The 20626-nt window shown below is 43.0% G+C and overlaps 1 protein-coding gene and 1 pseudogene across 23 annotated transcripts in view; one reads left to right on the forward strand and one right to left on the reverse strand.

Moving 5' to 3' along the window:
* Positions 1-20626, reverse strand: part of KALRN (kalirin RhoGEF kinase) — a 654958-nt gene that overhangs the window by 59926 nt on the left and 574406 nt on the right. For 13 of the 23 annotated variants that reach the window (XM_067034412.1, XM_067034411.1, XM_067034409.1 and 10 more), the window contains 3 exons: positions 11950-12230; positions 10451-10555; positions 6975-7070 (listed from right to left, as the gene is read on the reverse strand). In XM_067034412.1, the coding sequence (XP_066890513.1) occupies positions 6975-7070; positions 10451-10555; positions 11950-12230 (482 nt within the window). The remainder of the gene's footprint in view (positions 1-6974; positions 7071-10450; positions 10556-11949; positions 12231-20626) is intronic. The other 10 variants (XM_059064323.2, XM_067034420.1, XM_067034421.1 and 7 more) reach the window with 3 other exon arrangements.
* Positions 17180-17744, forward strand: LOC131757573 (protein MEMO1 pseudogene; annotated as a pseudogene).

A 20626-nucleotide genomic window follows, 5' to 3' on the forward strand; every position in this document is an offset into this window, starting at 1 on the left:
ATAAGCACCCTTTACACACCCCCTGAACAGCATTTATTACACAGGGTTATGACTGATCCGTTTGTACTTAAGCAAATATTTATTGTGCTTCTACTATGTGCTGAATATTTACAAAGTGCTGGAGAAATGAAGATGGATAAGACATGGTTCCCTGCCCACCAAAATCTAAGCTACAACGGGCATTCTTCTAGGTAGGAGGGGTACTATGGGGAGGATGAAAAAAAGGAGCAGGCACCTCTATGATGGGATAGGGAGGGAAGGGAAAGGCTTAATGGAAGACGCAATGCTTGTCCTGAGTACTGAGAAATGGAAAGGATTTCACTGGATACACCAATGGAAGGATGATCCAGGCAGAAGGAACACTATGACTAAAGGATCAAGTTGAGAAACTCCACGGGGCAGCCTGGGAAGCTGAAGGCCACCTGGTATAGGTAGGAGACAGAGTGCGAAGTGGGGGAGAGGGGGATTAGCGAGTAACTGTGTGTTATGTGAGTTGGGGGGAGTGGGTACTAGGGAAAGAAGTAGGGAGTGAAACAGACAACGCTGGAGAAGGATGCAGAGATCAGGTCATCAGAAGCCTTGTGTGTAGCATAGAATCTGCAAAAAACCCAAATCACTATGCTGAACACCTGAAACTAACACAAGATTGTAAATCAACTACATTTCAATTAAAAAAATAAAAAAGTAGAGACTTTACCTTCTAAGACCAATGATGGGAGAATTTTAAGCAGGAAAGTAACATGATTGGATTTAAGTTTTAGAAAGATCAGTCTTAATGCTCCTAAGAGCTTTCCATGACCTGGGAAAATGTATCTGATATGACAGTAAAGGAAAACAGGACTTAAGTTTTATATACTCTGTGATTAACTACATTATTTTAAAAATATCTAAATTTCAACACTATGTCTAGATGATGATATTATGAGATATAATTTGTGTTTAAACTCTTGTCATTTTTCCAATTTTTCTTGAATGAACATATAATGCTTTTATTACAGAAAAGAACTATTAAAAGTTTTTTTTAAAAAGGAAAAACGAAAGAAAAGCAAGATCCCTCCAGCAGTCATGTGAAGACACGTCAGGCTGAAATCAGGGAGGAAATGGTTGCAACAGTCCAGGCAGGCAGGAGAGGATTTTGAGCATCAACCCTTGACTGTGAGCTCCATTCAGGAAGGTTCTGTGCTGGCAGGACTGGCACATAGTAGGACTCCAAGAATTTACTGAATGAAACTCAAAGAGTTTTATATGAAACTTTTATATGAAACCTCTCAGTCAAAGCTCGTCTGATAAAACAACAGCCAGGGAGCTGATCCAGCACCACCTACCACAACCAACCCCTTAGCTGTCCTACCCTTTTATACAAATTAAAATAAAATCTCTTGACAAAAAGTATTAGATCTTAGTCATTCCCAGGCAACTTGGGGGTAAGGGTAGGGAAGACCTTTTATAGTAGAAAAACTGAAATCTGGATTTTTCAGGCAAATGACATTACAGGTTTGTGACTTTGGGTTAAAGTTTTTTGTTGGATATCTAAGCTATTCCATTTTAACAAGCTCAGGAATCTTTTCCACAGAAGGATGCCAGAGGAACTCAGTTCCTGAAAGCATACATCTACACATTGGATATGATGGGGCGGGGGTCATTATTTCCTCCCGTCTGGACAATGAACTTCTGTTAACCCTACTTTACCTTTGACAGAGCATCTAAAGGAGAGCAAAACACCCACACAAATGCAGCCTTGCCCTAGCTATGTTCTGTGGCCCACAGGTGGACCTAGGGAGGCGAATGCTATCAAAGTAGGAGAACCAGAGGGCAGGAAGTCTTGCTGAAGCAGGTAGGACTAATTCTCAGGATGCCAGGCCAGCAGGTAGACTGAACAAGAGCTCAGTCCTGGCCAGTCCCTTCCCTAAAGATTTTCAGGATTTTCGGCCAAGGGTCTGCGAGTGCCACCCTGAGCCCAGTAAACTACTGTGACGTGCCACCTGAGGACCGGAGCTCAGGGAGGAGGCTTTCTTTTTAGGGGCCTAAACATTCATCTCAGGCAGGTGAATTCTGGGCTGTTTAGAAACATACTAGATTCCCATACAGCCAGGAATCTCTTGCTTCTCAAACTTGAGGAATAAAGCCAAATTACAAAGATTGCTAAACTATTACCCTGCAACATTCACCCAACCAAGGATCTATTGACTGACAAATACTGTGTCCCTGTGTTCAGGGTGTGACTACAGAAGATAAAAGTATGACTGGTTCCCTTTCCCAGCTCTTCACAATGCAAATGAGCTAAGAGCTAACATTTGTGGGATGCTCACTTATCAGTTTACAAAGTGCATTCATACCTTAATCAGTCTTCAACATAACTCTCTTGAGATAAGATTCAGGTGGACAGAATCATCCTTGATAAGTGAGATAAAAGAGAGGCCCAAGTAGATGAAGTAACTTGCCCAGGGCTACGCAACAAGGAGCAGAGGCAGGCCTAACATCTAGGTCTTCAGATTCCTTATACACTCAGCGCCACCGCCACCAGTCCCTATGTCTAGGAAAAACTGTATTAAAAATCACACGGGAAAAGCAGGGGGAGCCTTAGTCCTGGCTTAGAGTTAAAGGCAATACCTTAATACAGAACCCAGAAAAAGTATTTGAGCTCTCTTTGGGGGGAGGTGGGTGGGCATGCTCTCTTGGCAAACGAAAGCACTGATTAAAGACCAAGGCTTGGGCTTCCCTGGTGGCGCAGTGGTTGAGAGTCCACCTGCCGAGGCAGGGGATGTTGGGTTCGTGCCCCGGTCTGGGAAGATCCCACATGTCGCGGAGCGGCTGGGCCCGTGAGCCATGGCCGCTGAGCCTGCGCGTCCGGAGCCTGTGCTCCGCAACGGGAGAGGCCACAACAGTGAGAGGCTTGCGTATCGCAAAAAAAAAAAAAAAAAAAAAAAGGCCAAGGCTGGTAGGTGAGACCTCAGAAGTATCCATTAATGCCCAGAGGGACTCGCCAAAGGAGATTCCGGGGGTCTTCGGGTTTTATCTGCACTGCAGGTGAGTGGGGAACCGCTGTCCTGGTTGCTTAACAGCAGTTTTCCAGCAGGAGGGATCCCAACTGCTGGAGGCCACAGCCTTGGCACAGTCATGACCACGTGACCATACAGCACCAAGGGCAGCTTTGGGACTCAGGGACACAAGGGATCTTATGGCTTCTGGGTGGAGCTGGGGGGCCAGATGACTTATTTTTTCTTTCTTTTTTTTTTTTTTTTTTGCTGACAAAGCAAGAGACTTTATTGGAAAGGTGCACCCAGGCGGAGAGCAGCAGGGTAAGGGAACGCAGGAGAACTGCTCTGCCGCGTGACTTGAAGTCTCAGGTTTTATGGTAATGGGATTAGTTTTCGGGTTGTCTCTGGACAATCAATTTGACTCAGGGTCCTTCCTGGAAATGATTTCTAACTACAGCATTTAGTGCCATCTCTTGAGCAACCAAAATAGAAATCAGAAAGAATCTAAGCCCTAGATATAAAAGTCCAAGTATGCCAGATGCTCCTGTAATATTTCCAGATTCTGTAAATTGGGAAGGACCTTATTAGTTCTTCTTATACTGAACTAATTTCCACCCACAGGTTCTGCCCTCTGGAGCAACCAAGAGTGAGACCAGCCCTTCTTTTCCACAGCAGTGCTCAATTATTGGAAGACAGCTCTCGTGTGTCTTCTCTCTCCAAACTTCTCCCCATTCTTAACCCCAGTTTCTGCAACTCTCCATCAAATGACATGGACCACATGGTATTGGTTTCCTCCTCCAGGGAGGGCCCTTCCACTGAGTTCAAGAGCATTTTAGAATGCCAAGTTCAGAACCCAGTACATGACTCCACACAACTCATGACAGGCATGGTCTGAAGAGCTTTGAGTACAATGGGGCTATTACGCCCCTGGATCTGTACGTTGTACTTTCATTAACCCCGCCTATGACCACACTGGCTATTCTGGCAGCTGGAACACTCTTGTACTTACAATCAAATAAAAACTCCAGAACTTTTACAGGCTCTAGATCTTATCCTCTTCTAAGCTAGAGAGCTCATGAGAAATAGGCATACCAGTCTCGGAGGTGAAGACATAACTTTGTATTCTCAAACGCGGCTGAGGAAACAACCAACGACTGGTACTCCGTCACTATCCCACAGTGGGTACGTATTGAGATGGGAAGAAAGAGAAAGTAGAGGAAAGGAGAAAGGATCGAATTTTGGTTGGAAGATTCTGAGAAATCAGACTACTGCTCTTGCATTCCTTTCCGTGACGTACGCTTGGTTTTATATGTTTGGCCAAAGAAATCTCTATAATTCTGGGTTCACTGCAGGTCCTCAAGAAGTAACTAGTGGTGGAAGAAAAAGTTAAAGCCCTTATTATGGTAAAATCACCACCGAAAGGCCATTCATCCAATAGTCATCTGTAAAGAGATTGTTACAGGGGCGATCAGCTCCAGCGTTATCCTACACTCCCTCTACTCTGGGACATTTGCTCTAATGGGACTTCTCAATGCGTGTACTCACATGTTTAACACCTGACCCATGGACCACACAAACTAGAGGCCCATTGAGGTGCCCAACGGTAGCAGTAGGTGAGCAGCAGCAGGAGGAAAATGGTAATCCAAAATATGAAAAATATAGACTTTTAGGGGCTTCCCTGGTGGTGCAGTGGTTGAGAGTCCGCCTGCCAATGCAGGGGACGCAGGTTTGTGCCCCGGTCCAGGAAGATCCCACATGCCGCGGAGCGGCTGGGCCGCTGAGCCATGAGGGCTGGGCCTGAGGGCTGGGCCCGTGAGCCATGGTCGCTGAGCCTGTGCATCCGGAGCCTGTGCTCCGCAACGGGAGAGGCCACAACCGTGAGAGGCCCACGTACCGGAAAAAAAAAAAAAAAAAAAAAAAAAAAAAAAAAAAATATATATATATATATATATATATATATATATATATATATATATATTTACACACACACACACTTTTAGAAACAAGTGTTTACTGATGTAAACAATTCTCTGGGCTGGCCAGGGAAGCTCTTGTGGAGACATGAGATCTGAGTGGGACCTTGAGGGGCTGTTACACTTTAGACAAGCAACACTAAGAAGGAGAACATTCTAGAGAATTGGGGTGGTATGAACAGAAACTTGGGGGGAGGAAAACCAAATGCATGTTTGGGGACAGTGAAGAAAATCATTTAGTTGGAGCCGAGTTCATCACTCGGAATAATACATGGATGTTGGGAAGGTAAGTTGGAGAATAGGCTGCAGAACATTAGACTACTAGGTAAGTGTGGACTTTAAGGGCCAGGGATTTCCAAACTTTGATTACATACTTCAATTAGTAAACACATTTTGGTCATGCACTCCCCAAACATGTAATTTATTTATAAATTATATTTCTCTACTCCTGTATTACCCTTATGTACATAATAAAACATACACAAAACCATTTTAAAATGATGAGTTAAAGAGATTCTAATATTTTGTTCCAGCACCTCAAAAAACCATCTTGTGTACTTCGAGTCTCCCCCACATTGGAGACCACTGTCGTGTAGGCAGGAGGGAGACTGGGAGCCCTCGCCGAGCAGGGAGCCAATCATGGGAGCCTGAGGCCGGGAGGCAGATGGTGAAGAGAAGGATTAAGCAATGGCTGCTCTGGGCATGAGGTCGGGGCCCATGCTCAGGTGGTGAAAGAGAAAACGCAAAAAAAAGGGATGATTTTTTAAGGAAAAAAAATTTTAATGGTTATTTGCAGAATGAAGAGGGTATATGGGTCAGTGTGGAGAGGGACAGAGAGGTAGTGAGGAATGGTCAGGGAGATGGGCTTCGAGAAGTCAATGCAGCACCCACGAGAGCACTCAACTCCCTGCCGTGGGACAGGGAAAGATGGCAGGAAAAGGCACGCCCTTCAGGAGTTTGACACTAGCACTAAAAACACCAGCTAACTTTTTTTTTTTATTAGTAAGAAACATTAGAAAGAAAAGAAGGTCATATGTGTGAAATTTCATTCGTCCTCTATAAGCTAGGATATTTGAAAAGAGAGTTACTGTAATCAAAATTATGATCAGGCAGCTTTCCCTAGAGAGTATCCATCATTTTCAAGTGGAGAAGGGTTTAAATGGCGCTGATGGACAGGACTGCCCAACAGAAGTCTGGCAGAAGCACAGACATTTATCCTAATGAGAGGTGCAGGAAAAACCAGATGAGTGACGTGGATGAGAGCAAAGGAAAGGAAAATGCTTCAAATTGTCATCCTGTAGTGATACACTCAAATGTAAAAATATGGGAGGAGAGGAACAGCCCTATTCAAATGAGCTATCCAAAAAGGAGCTCTTTCACCAGCATGATGCCAAAACCCTGAAAGAGCTCAGACTCATAACCCTTCCCTCCAATGGTCTGATTTGTCCAGGAGACAGTCACAAGCTAGACCAGTTTTCACTGACGTACGTTCATGATGGGGATATGCACCATCTCCCTTAATTTCTTGTGATGAGGTGTCCACACACTTTTTCCCATTCCCCTTTATCATCAGCAACCTCCTTTTGCAAGACTTTGCAAGCTAGAAGACTATCTGAGGTCCCCGAATAAAACTATCCAGTGCTTTCAAAGATCCAATCCACGTTCTGTGTCTTGGCAGCAAAGTTAGCTTCAGGGCTAACCGGACACACATCAGCCACTGTCCAGAGGCCATTGCCCCGTAGGCCAGTGGACCAGGCTTATAAGGAGGGTATTTTGTCTTGGATACTTTTTACCTTTCATCAATGTCACAATCCCAAAAGGACCTGTTAATTGGCCATGCTCATTCCCAAACAAAGCCAAAAAGGACGTTGGGGTTCAGCTTTTTAGAAACCATCACTAGCTGGAAACAATCCTACGGGAGGAATGAGGACAGGTGCAAAGGAGAACATGGCAGATAGAGGTCAGTCCCAGGGAGCCGCATGGAGGTGAAATGCGCAGAACTGCCTCCAGGACCCGCACTTACCAGCTTGCTTTTGACCAACTGTTCTATTGCACTGACAAGGTCTGCAGCAGTAGGTACTTCGGTGGAAGCCTGCCGGGCTGCTAGCAAAGAGGAGGACTGCAAGACATTGAGCAGCAAAGGAAAAGCAGATTAGCGAGGAATGAGGAATAGCAATTAGGAAGCAACACAGCAAATCCAAAGCTTCAAGCAGGCAAGGGAGGCAAAGCTCTCTGTTTAGAGGGAAGAGATGACAGAGGGAGATGGGGGTAGTGTGGGTGTGGGGTGGCGAAGCAGGGGTGGGACGAAGCTCTTTTTAGTCAGACCTCTTGAGGAGCTGAGGGGAGGGGACACTGAGTTCCCAGGAGGCCAACAGGGAAGGGCTGAACCCACTGACAGCAAGGGGGGAGGGGGCAGACAGGATTCTGGCCACTACAGGGCTGCCCACTGCTGTTCCAGGAAATGAGGGTCAGTAAACCTGTGTCCAAAGAAGAGGAACTGTCCTTACTTTACTTAGATGTACATCTTCAACACAGATTGTCACCATGTGTCAAGCAGAAATGCTAGGAGCAGGGCACTTGGAGACCAGAAACCTCCCCCCCATTCACACACACACACACACACACACACACACACACACACACACACACACACACACTCTCACACACACTCACACACATGCACTCCTCCACAAACACTGCTGTTTCTGGTAAGGCCCCCCGAACTGAAACACTAGGGAAGTAATAAAGGGCTTTAGCAGGACTTGTGCGTCTCATGCTGGAGCAACGAGGCACGACCCTGTTCACAGTGAAAGGAGGCTCAAGCCCAGGGCCTTCCTCCGTCCCTCACACCAGCAATAAGGACTGGTCCATGGGACTGTTTGATCAACGGTTTGGGCATTCCTGCTCACTGAGGGACAGCGTTTTGTTTTGTTTTGTTTTCTTCCTGCTCCTACTTGAGAAGAAATTGGGAGAGAAACGGTTAACCTTGTGTAAGCTTTAACCCACCCCCGTGCTTCAAAGCAGAGGACAATGGAGTTCCCAGGGCCCAGGACGCATGGGCACAGTGACCGTGGGAGTAGAAAGCTGGACATCCTGGCCAGGCTCTGGCTTCAAGTCTGTCCCTGAAGTTATGGGGAAGAATTTCTAAAAGGAAGCTTCTTGTTGTCTAATCTAAGACTTACTTTAGGTAAGTCTTTGCTTCTGAAATGGGCTAAAAAAAATCAAATGAATGTAATTAAGAGAGAGCAACACTCTTTTCGCCTCCTGGGGAAAGCAGGAAAAGAACTTAAATCTCTTTGGAAATCCAAGTTATCTACTTTTTGATCTAGTAATCCTACCTCTGGGAACTTATTCCAAGGAAAGAAGTCAAAAGAACAAATGCTGTATGTACCAAGTGATCTGTAGCAGTATTACCCAGAGTAGCAAAAACTGGAAACAATCCAGGATATCCCCAAACAGCCCAGTCAAGCAAATTACGATACATCACATAAGTGAAATACTCCTCAGTTATTAAAATTATAGTTATGAAGGTAAAATTCATAAGATTTTAGGAAATATCAACATTATTAATATTTAATTTATAAATATTAAAAATATAAAACAATGAACACATCATATGCCCAGTATAACTATAAAAATAAAACATACATGCATATGAACAAATAGAAGGAAACAGAATTAAAGTAATTGCACAACACTAGAACGGGTGAACTTTTAGAAATTCCTTTTACACCACTGTAAAAATTATTTTAATGAATCCCAACTCCATTTGCTAGAAATTCTGAAGCTCATCCCACTCCCAAATATTCCAGAAAAACAGATGTTCAGAAACCAAACAGCAGGACTGAGGAGGTTCATGTGTCTAAAAAGGCTCTCATGACACCTGCCCTAATCCTGGCTAAGAAAAGGGCTACACAAATGTCTGGGGGTAAGTCCGCATTCTCAGTTAAAAATTATCCAGGAAGAACAGAACATCCTTTCCCCAAAACAAACCGTGCTGGAGGGACTTCGAGGGGGAGGGTTTGTGACCTCTCCTTATCTTATGTAAGCTGGCACTTCCATGCGAAGGGCGGGCGGTGTGGGACGGCAGATAATGTGACCTGAGTGCCCTGCTCCCCCCACACACTATCACTGTTTCTAGAACATTTTACAATAGGCCTCTGGGAACACAGCAGGTTGGTTCTCGTTCCCACCTCAAGGCGAAGCACAGGCATTTCTGCCTCTGGGGTCCAGGATGGGCATCATGCCATGCTTCCTCTACTTCTCTTCCCAACAGTCCAGAGACAGAGCCTTAAGAGGGGCCGTAACTGTGTGCTTCTCATGGGTGAGTCACAGAGGGGGCAGCGACCACATCTTAGTCATGGACCTATTCCTGGAAAATGTCCCTCTAGCTTAGCACAGAGGAAGATCTCAACTAATGTCTGGGGGCCACCGATCCAAAATGCAAAGCAGCGAGAATTCAAACAAGATCTGGGATATCACCAGAAACACTGAAGCAACTGCATCAGTACTTCCTGAATTGTATCCTGGGTGGCGTTGTGAAGGTTTGCTCCCTGCCCATGCATGCCGGGCCCACCACCTCGGAAGGGGTTGCTGTGCAGAGCATTGGAGAGCACAAGGAGACCCCAGGGGGACGGCTAACCACCACCAGCAGCACAATAAAACGACACTCCAGAAAGCAAATGGGAAGGACAATCAAAAACTGAAACCACCACCTCAGCCTCCAGAGTCCTCCAGGACAGCGACGCTGAGAGAAGCAATGAAATGACAGCACAGTTAGAAGGGCCAGTGACGGGGCACACAACGAAAGCAGGGACCTACTCGAGCCTCAGCTCAGTACCAGGAAGCACATTCAACCTGAGCCTCTGCTCCAGAACAATCGGGACAATGACCCTGCGCTCAGAGGCTTGGTGGACATTCACATTTCAGACACTAGAGAGTCTCTGCAGGCCAGTGAGCCCGAGAATTTTGCAAATCAAAGAACTGAGGCAACCTGGCATGTTAGGCTTCTCCAACTTTGACAAAACCTCCCCTTAGCAGCATCTCCATCCCTCATGCTTTGTTTGCCCTGGGCTTGACTGGAAGTTACCATGATTTGGATTTTAGAGTTGAGGATGAGGAAAACAATCAACTAAAACATCGGTTGAACAACAAAATGATCGTGACCTAGAACCACCTTGGACTTCTCTTTGAGACAATAGTTCTTTTCGGGATCTGCTGCTTCCAAAGACAGAGCCTCTACCCTTCGTCAACAGGATGAGATACTAGGCAGATTTCGCTTTGAGTATTTTACACCCACCCCTGTACTGCCCAGAAGGAAGTCAGACCTCCAGGGTTGGGGGAGGGGACCCCTCCCCGACACAGATGGAATCTACATCACCTCGGATTCATGCGGCATAAGAGATAACAAGGGAGAGAGAGTGTTGTACCCCTGACACATACACGAAATGAAATCACGTGTTTTACACATGGCTCTTCCAAGAGAGAAAGAAGTCCTACCATCTCGTCCTGCGTGGGGTCGTTGTCAAAGATCTTCATAGGTGGAGGGAGGGGTGTGTGTGACTCTTCATCTGGCTCATCTTCACCCCAACCTTTCTTGCTCTTCTAGAACAAAAGAGCAGCATTAGTCACTGTTTCCTATAGTTAAAGATGCCAGTTGGTTCAGGACTTGGGATTTTTAGAAAAGAAGCACATAAGATACCCTCCTCTCTCAACACACTCGTATTTTTTTCAGTTTCAGGGTCCTCCTGTGTGGAATGGGCACACCTGCTTATCTCAAAAGGACAATGAGGTCCAAATGGTGGAAAACACACACACACACACACACACACACACGAAAAACATCTACTTTATCGATTAGCCAGGAAGAGCGAAAGCTGAGAGAGTGGTTGGAGAGAAACTAACCTTTAAGTTTATGAAGGACTCAAACCACAATCTAAATATCACCAGGCTCTACTGCCATTCAGAGGGAGAAAAGGCAGACAGCATAAAACTACAAAGAGAGTCTGGTTTCACATCAGGAAGAATTTCCTAGCCATGTCAGTGACTACAGTAGGTTAGTTTGCCAGATAAAAGAATTATCTCATTCCCCAACCAAATACCCACTATATTTTGATCACAGAATCCCAGTTTTCGAAGGGATATAAGAGGTCGTTGCCCAGTCTGACCTCTCAGCCAACACGGCTCTCTCCAACTGTTATGTGAGGTCATACAGTCTCCCAGACCTTTTCAGTATGCATGTTCATTTGTTTTCATGAAGCCCCATTTCATCACTGGTTGAGCCCCCATTAAAGCCTGCAACTTTGGCTTCTGTAAACCTTCACCTGTTAATCATAATTCTCCCTTCTGGAGCAGCCAGGAGTTGTCTACTCCCCTTTATAAACGCCACTGCTCAATATACTCGAAAACAGCCATAATCTCCCAAGATAGTCTTCTGTTTTCCAGGCCTAGCAGGGTTAATGCGGTCTTTAGTAGAGGCTGGGGACTTGGTGACCAGCTGGCTCCCCGTGGGCCCAGACACGCATCTCCAAATCTGGCAAAATGGTGTCTGCCTGCTGGATACTCTACGTGCCAGTCTCTAAACCAGTCACAAATCAAACTGGCAATGTCTTTTTTTTTTCCTATTGTTTTGATTTGTTTTTAATTTTTTTTTTAAATTGAAACTAAACAGATTCATAGACACAGAGAACAGACTTGTGGTTGCCAAGGGGGAGGAGGGGAGGGAGAAGGAAGGACTGGGAGTTTGGGGTTGGTAGATGCAAACTATTACATTTAGAATGGATAAACAACAAGGTCCTACTGTATAGCACAGGGAACTATATTCAAACTGGCAATGTCTTGAGAATACAAAGATCACCTCGGCCCAAGAAGACCAACTACTGGGAACTAGAGTCTGGCTAGTTTACAAACCCCGGGGAAGGATGCCTCTCGAGGCTCCAGGAAGGGAGGTACATCAGAAACCCCTCCCGATGGAAGGCTCCGGGGCTTCGAGTAAGTACCTCGTCAGCGCTGTCTCCCTGAGGGGTCGTCTCATCCCCAGGCTTGGGAGATCCCAGGTCGAAGCTCTTCCGACCATCTCGTACTTTCTTCTGCTTCTTGATGTTTCCGTCTGCCTTCCCGCTGTTGAGCCGCCGCACGGGACTCGTGAGCCACTTCTTCAGGGTGTTGGTGGAGCGCTTGGGCCCAGGGGAACTGTGGATGGAGTTCAGGGAGGGCTGGGCCTGCAGGTTGGCCACCGACTCAGACTTGCCTCCGTTTTCACTTGAATGAGAGTACGCATCTGAGGAAAAAGAATAGACGGACACGGCCGTGTCAGGGGCAGTTAAGGCAGGCTGCCAGCCTGGGAGAAAGACAGCTCCAATCCCAGGAAGCTAGGGCCCCAGGCAGAATGCCAAGGCCAGCTGCAGAGCCTGGTCAAGAAAACCCTGTCTAGAGTGTAATAGCTGACACTCACTCCATCCACAGGTGCTATGGATACAGGAGTAGACAGAAGACAAAGACTCCTGCAAAATCAAGATTCTAAGCAAGAACCATCAACCAATAACAACGTCATAGAGCACCTATGCGTATTCTAAAGTTGTATAAGACACAGATTTTATTTTCATAGATGCCTTATCTAGCTACACACACACACACACACACACACACACACACACACACACACACACACAAAGAGGGAAAGAGAAGAGCCAAAGAGCAAGACAGAGCACGCAAAATAAAGATCAATGCACAAAGCAGTATGTGGTTAATTGCCAAAGGGCTGGCATGGACTCTAGACCATAAGGAAGCAGAGCTGAGAGGAGGGACAGTAGGCAAGACTGGTCTGAAAAGCTTTAACGGAAGTGTCTGAGTAGAAGGGAAGGGAGAAGAAATTCCAAAAGCAGGACATGGCAGGAACAAAAGCACAGAGGCAGGAAAATGGAAAAACAAGTTAACACAGCCCTTAAGCAGATCCTTTCAGTGAAATAAAGACAAACAGAGAAGGAGAAACTGGACAGAAAGAAGAGTGAAAACATTTAATAGTACACTAGAGGAGTATGAACTTTATTGTGAGATGCTAATGGGAAAGGGGGCAAAAAGGGCTTTTGTTTGCTTGTTTGTTTTTTAACTAATCTGGTAACTACAGACAGCATAGCCCCGGGAGGAGGGAATGGAATCCAGAAGCCCACAGGAGGAGGACACCGAGGACAAAGGAATGAACGTGAGGTATTTCAAAGCAAGAAGTGATACGGTTAGTATCTGATGACACATCACAGGTGAGTTGTCTCTTATGCTGCTTCTTTTCATTGCCAAAGAGGTCTTGGGAGAATACCTGACCAGCTTCACCTCAACCCCTGATGGGCCCTGTGGCCCTGGTACCAGTTTGCATACTGGTAGTTAAACCAAACACATGACCAGGTATTTATAAAAAGTACTGCCATGGCTTTTTACACCCACTTGTCTCAAAGACCGAATCATCTTTTCCATACAGTAATGACTTTATCCTAGACTGAGGCTAGAGGTCTAACCTGGCCTTGGAGGCTCGACGGCCTAGACCTGTCCAATACATTAGAAACCAAATCTTAAAATAAAGAGAATAAATGTTTTTGCCAGTAGAGAGTTGCCTCCAGCTTCTATAACCGGCTGATCTCACAGGCACAAAGCTCAGGCTCTTGGCCCTGCGGGAACTTTCTTAGATAGGGTTAGAGTTCTGTGCATACTTTAGAAAACAAGAACAGAATATCTGCATGTAGAAGCATTAAAAATTGAGCTTCTAAAGCCCCCTGGTATGAAGGATAACTCATAGGGTTGCTCAGCTAAGGGAATATTTAGGGATCGACTGACTTGGTTGAAGTCCCTTTAAGGACAAAGCTGTAATCTTATCTCCGAGAATTCTGTGCTGGCTGTGGTCTTGGGTGTGTTGACATTATTTCTGAAGTGTTTGGTATGGGTCAAACTCCTGTTCTCAGAAGCCCGGGTGATAAACATCTCAGCAGCACTAGTAGTGGGGACCTGGGCCTCTTATCTCTCTGCTGATAAGCCGCAGAGGCTTTTCATTCACCAGACCGCTGTGATACCACAAGTCTCTGTTAAATCCAAGCCTTCAAAACTTAGATTTATCAGCATATGTTGTGTCAGCAGAGCTAGAGGGCCGGCCACATTAACTGTGCCTTGTGTTACTAAGCAAGATGGATGACTGCCTACGTTTTCTGTTCCATGACAAACCACAGCCTGGCTTTGAGATTCATGATGCAAATTTTTTTTTTTTTTTAATTTTTTTATTTTTTTAACATCTTTATTGGAGTATAATTGTTTTACAATAGTGTGTTAGTTTTCCCTCTACAACAAACTAAATCAGTTATACATACACACATGCTCCCACATCTCCTCCCTCTATGATGCAAATTTTGACTGACCGTTCTGCTCCTCTCTCTATCATCTGATTCTGCTTTGGTGCATTCTCTACAAATTAATGGTAAGTGTACAGATTATAAAGTACAAATTAAAAATCAAGAGTCTTCTCAATTTTGCTTCAAGTTTATTCTGTGTAAACAATCAGGGCCATTCAACCACAGCCCACATAAGAGAGAACTGAAGAGTTGGAAGCAATCTCTAACTTGTCATCTAGTTAAGGTCTTGTACTGAGACAGGACTATTTCTAAATCACTTTGAATGCATGGTTACAAAAAGATGTGGCATCATTTAGTCTAGAAAATGTGTACTTAGTTTATTGCTACTTCAAATAATAATTGGCATATGTGATGCTCAGCCCATCTTTGGAAGATGGCTGCAATGAGCTGTTTGAGAATTTATTCTAGTACCTTTCCGGGCACAACAGTTAACTGACTGATCTGTAACAACTACAACAGTAATACTGTTATCTCATCAAATCTTTCCAAGCTGAGACAGGTACTAAGTATGAGTATCATCTTAGGAAATAGAGTGTTCCAGGAAACCGAGGGTCATCATTAGTGTGGCAGAGAGGCAAAATTTAAACCCAGCTCTGACTCCACTGCACATATATTTAATCTTATTCCCACATCTATGTCTACTCCATGAATTCTGTTAGCCTCTATAATTATTGTAAAAAAGAACATCAGGGCTTCCCTGGTGGCACAGTGGTTGAGAGTCCGCCTGCCTATGCAGGGGACACGGGTTCGTGCCCGGGTCTGGGAAGATCCCACATGCCGGAGCGGCTGGGCCCGTGAGCCATGGCCGCTGAGCCTGCGCGTCCGGAGTCTGTGCTCCGCAACGGGAGAGGCCACAGCAGTGAGAGGCCCGCGTACCGCAAAAAAAAAAAAAGAACATCAAGTTGTTAGTCTATGTGACATTTCATATGGACATTTATATATAATTTATGTTATTAAATTTCAATGCTGAAAACAATCTCAGTCTCACTAATTTTACAGATAAGGCAATGAAAGCTTGTATATGGGAAATCCATGGTCACAAGTTAGTTAGTCATAAAGCTAGGACCAGAATCCAGGCACCTCTACATCTCTCCAGGGTTCTGAACCAATGCTTCCTCTTCAGCCCTGAGGCATTAAAAACTGCCCATAAGATTGGTATCTGGTTTTAAGTCACTGGGAAAGCAAATGTGTCCTTGGACACTGCAGGAATAAAGTTCCCTGGTATGTCCAACTTGCCTCCTAGATCAGAAAAAATAATATTCTGAGGCTGATTTTACTATGAGGTATTTTCAGTTTTTTCATTTTGTTTTGGCTGCACCACGCAGCATGTGGGATCTTAGCTCCCCGACCAGGGATCGAACCCTCAGCCCTTGCAGTGCAAGCACAGAGTCTTAACGACTGGACCACCGAGGAAATCCCACTATGAGGTATTTTTTATATAGAAAAAAATATAGAAAAAATTTAACATCCAAATACCCACCACCCACTTCACTTCACCATATAAGTGAAGACATTTTTGCCATATTTGCTTCAGTTTTTAAAAATCTTTTTGTTAATTGAACTATAGTTGATTTACAAAGTTGTGTTTGTTTCAGATGTACAGCAAAGTGATTCAGTTATACATACATATGTGTGTATATATACATATATATATTCTTTTTCAGATTCTTTGCCATTATAAGTTATTGTAAGATATTGAATATAGTTCCCCGTGCTACACAGTAGGTCCTTATTATCTAATTGATATACAGTAGAGTGTATATGTTAATCCCAAACTCCCAATTTATCCTCCCCCATCACTTTCCCCTTTGGTAATCATAAGTTTGTTTTCTATGTCTGTGAGTCTGTTTCTGTTTTGTAAATAAGTTCATTTGTATCATATTTTTTTAGATTCCACATATAAGTGATATCCTATGATAGTTGTCTTTCTCTGTCCGACTTACTTCAATTAATATGATAATCTCTAGGTCCATCCATGTTGCTGCAAATGGCACTGTCATTCTTTTTTTAATGGCTGAGTAATATTCCATTGTGCGCGCACACACACACACACACACACACACACACACACATACACCCCACATCTGCTTTATCCATTCATCTGTCGATGGATATTTAGGTTGCTTCCATGTCTTGGCTATTGTAAATAGTACTGCTATGAACACTGGGGTGCATGTATCTTTTCAAATGAGAGCTTTCTCTGGATATCTGCCCAGGATATCCAGGATCATATGATAATGCTATTTTTAGTTTTTAAAGGGATCTCCATATTGTTCTCCATAGTGGCTGCAATAATGTACATTTGCACCAACAGTGTAGGAGGGTTCCTTTTTCTCCACATCTTCTGTAGCATTTGTTATTTGTAGACTTTTTCATGATGGCCATTCTAACCAGTGTGAGGTGATACCTCACAGTAGTTTTAATTTGCCTTTCTCTGATTAGCGATATTAAACACCTTTTCATGTGCCTGTTGGCTATCTGTATGTCTTTGGAGAAATGTCTATTTAGGTATTCTGGCCATTTTTTGACTGGGTTGTTTGGTTTTTTTATATTAAGCTGTATGAGCTATTTGTATATTTTGGAAATTAATCCCTTGTTGGTAGCATCGTTTGCATTCTCCCAGTTCGTGGTTGTCTTTTAATTTTGTTTACAGTTTCCTTTGTTGTGCAAAAGCTTTTACATTTAATTAGGTTCCATTTGTTTATTTTTGCTTTTGTTTCTGTTATTCTAGGGATAAGTAAGTAAATTATTTATAGAAAGTAAATATTAAGTAAATTAAGTATATTATTAAGTAAATTACATTAAGTAAATTATTTATAGAAAGCCAAAGGAAACAAGAATGTTTGGGTATATAATCTATTCAGACAGATGTATTGAAATGCATTTACCTTATATAGCTCAAGCCATGGAGAGCAATAAGGATGAGTTTACAATGATTCTTGTATCATTGGAGCTAAAGCAAGACAAAAGAACAGGAGTTTAAAGGACTTTTCTGTAAATATCTAGTGATGTTAGGAATTTTTGTGATTTCTTCTGATATCAGCTACTGGAGTCAAAGCTTCCAATACAATATTATGATGAATACCAGGGAGATTTTATAGACCTATTGTCCAACTAGATGGTGGATGATGAGGTATGACTAATAAAGAACAGCTAGACCCCCTATCTTTTAGCAATTATATAATACAGTATGTGGAAGACATGCCTTTGGGGTGTGATTGGATTCCATCACTGAACTCCAGAAGAACAGACTGAAATGAGTTTTCCTTCTTGAGTTGTGCCTTTGAAGTCAGTGTAGAAAATGGTGGGCCAGCTTAGTGAGTTATGCATCTGGGGTACTCATAATCCACCAAAACCTTGGATGCCACCTATACATATGTGAACTCTATGGGGTCCCAGACTAGCACTTGTAAGGACACCACTCCTGGTCTTTGGGGCTATTAAACCCACACAACTAATAAAGCTGTTTTCTCTTTTTGTCTAGGACATGTGGTCCTTCTTTACTTTCAACTCACTTTGAGGTCAGTGGAAAGAAAGCAGAACCAATATTTTGTGATTAGAAAAAATAATAGATATCAGTCCTGTGGATGCAGCCATAAGGCATTTGCCATATCCTAAATTTGCATTCTGTGGTGACTTGTACACAATGTATTCTTTCAGAATAGTTTTACAAAATTTACATGAAACCAAAAAGGGTAGAAGCCTTTTTTAGGTGTAACATAAAAAGTGAAAGAAATATGAGGCAAAACATTTTAGAAAGAAAACTGAATTTATAAATGAGCAAAGTTTCTAGTATATTCATGCACATCATGAAGAGGTTTCAGGAATTCCTCACCAAAATGAAAATTGTAGATTCTTGTAGAAGCAGTATGTTTAATTAAAAAATACATTTCAAAAAAAAAGAGAGTTTTCATAAACAATATGCCACTGTGGAAGGAAAAAAATTTTCTAGTATATTCATGCACATTGTGAAGAGGTTTCAGGAATTCCTCACCAAAATACAAATTGTAGATTCTTGTAAAAGCAGTATGTTTAATTTAAAAATACATTTCAAAAAAAAGAAAGTTTTCATAAACAATATGCCACTGTGGAAGGAAAAAAAATTTCTAGTATATTCAGTTACTATGCACATGGTACACAAATATCTTATATTTTGATTGCTAATGAAGAGCTTCCCAACTAAAGGAATGTTTGACATAGACAATGGACTTATTAGGATGTGTTCAGTGTGTAAACTCTCATGGGCTTTATTCCAATTTTCATCTTTATGTCAAGCAGACAGCTCTCATCTCCTGTGCTGCTTAGAAATGTACTGCTGTGATTAAAATACCTAAAATTATGGAGCCTTTGTCCCAAGTCTTAGGCCAATAACATTGACATGTTTATTCTAACCCCATGATGGTATCGGAGACCCTAATATCAACAGCTGTTTAGTTGCTTGGTCATCAAGCCCACAGAAGCTCGCATTCTGAGGGATAGATACCCTGTAGATAAAGAGACACATGTCATCTCCAGGGAATAACCTGTGCTGCCTAAACTTCTTAATGGTGGGAGGGTGGACAACAATGACATGGTAGCCCAAGGATGTGACTATCTTATTCTCCAATGAGATTTCAGGCACTGATCGTAGGAGTGGTTATTTGAAGTGGGGAGGGAGAGTAGCACAGAATGGCAACTGGTAGCCTTAAGTTTTTCTTTGTTTTCATGAGGTACTTTGAGGCTAAAAATGGCTTACATGATCTAGTCTAGCCTTTAGAGGAACATACAGATGGAGTGAAGGAAGATACAGAATAGAATCACAGACATGGAACTAGGGGAGATAGTTATGGTTTTATTGATTTTTATTTAACTTAGATGGTACTTCCAGTAGAATTAGACACTGTTATAAGCACTTCACAAATATTAACTCCTTAATCCTAATGACAATCCTATAGGATAGATACTAATATTATCTTCATTTACTGATGAGAAAACCAAGATACACAGAGATCAAGTAATTGGCCCAGAGTCACAGAGCTAGCCAGTGGTAAAGCAAGGCTTTCAATGCACTCTGTCTAACCTGTCCATTTTGTAGATGAAGAAACAGAGACCTGAGTGTCTGTCCAGCGCAGCCATCTCTCTGTTGCAATCCAAAGAGTAGGCACCAGTAGATTATTCTTGAATCATATAATCAGGGCAGGAAAATTACACCAACAGAGTTTTCTCTTTTAATCAACTTGAACAAAATATCATTAAAAGATGAGTGTTGGTGTCAAGAATTCTCTAGTCATTGGTAAAGCTTTGGAATGTGTTCTGTGACCATGCATCAAGTCTTCTATTCTTAGGTATTAAGGAAGAAATTGGGCAGTTTAGAGAGGTGGCTTGGGAACTGAAGGAAGCATGGGTAAAAAATATTATGGAAGTCTGCTGGTGGATTAGAGTTTGTTGTTTGTTGGCGTAATTATTTAGATTTTCTTGATTTCATTAGCATCTTCATATTCCCATGACCAATCATGGGAATTCATTCAACTCATGCAATTCAGAGTCTATGAAGTTGGACCTCCAACCTCATGGATTACCCTGCCAAACTTCCTATTTTTCCAGTTTGTGGCTGAGAAATCAACTATAGGATGCATTTCCTATTGGTCTAGAGGCACTGGATTTTACCTTTTTATTTCTTCTTCTTGAAACATTCTGTTTCATCTCAACTTCATTCGTTGAAGTAGGTGTTTTGGGTTAGGGAGAGCACATTTAATTTTTCCAGAGGAAAATTATGTACTAATGGTGCATATTGAAACACCTAGGAGAATACAGGAAGATGAGAACTTTTGCACACAGTTGGTGGGAGTAAATCAGAGAGCAATTTGGCAGTACCTAGTGAAGTTGGTGATGTGTATTCACTAAAACCCAGCAGTTCCACCTAGAAATACATGCTTTAGAGTTGAGAGCTGTGCTCCTCAATGTGCAATCTACAGATGGTGAAGGTTTGTGAGCTATGTTTCCAGTCCACAGGGAGATAAGTACAGAAAATGAGAGTGAGCATTTACTATACTGTGTTTGATACTGTAGCCTTGTAGTATAGTCTGAAGTCTGGGAGTGTGATTCTTCCAGCTTCATTCTTCTTTCTCCAGATTGCTTTGGCTATTCGGAGTCTTTTGTGTTTCCATTCAAATTAGAAATTTTTTTGTTTTAGTTGTGTGAAAAATGCCATCGGTATGGATTGCATTGAATCTGTAGATTGCCTTGGATAGTATGGTCATTTTAACAATATTGATTCTTCCAATCCAAAAACACGGTATATCTTTCC

This window comes from Kogia breviceps, chromosome 5, assembly GCF_026419965.1.
Source record: "Kogia breviceps isolate mKogBre1 chromosome 5, mKogBre1 haplotype 1, whole genome shotgun sequence".
Lineage (NCBI taxonomy): Eukaryota > Metazoa > Chordata > Mammalia > Artiodactyla > Physeteridae > Kogia > Kogia breviceps.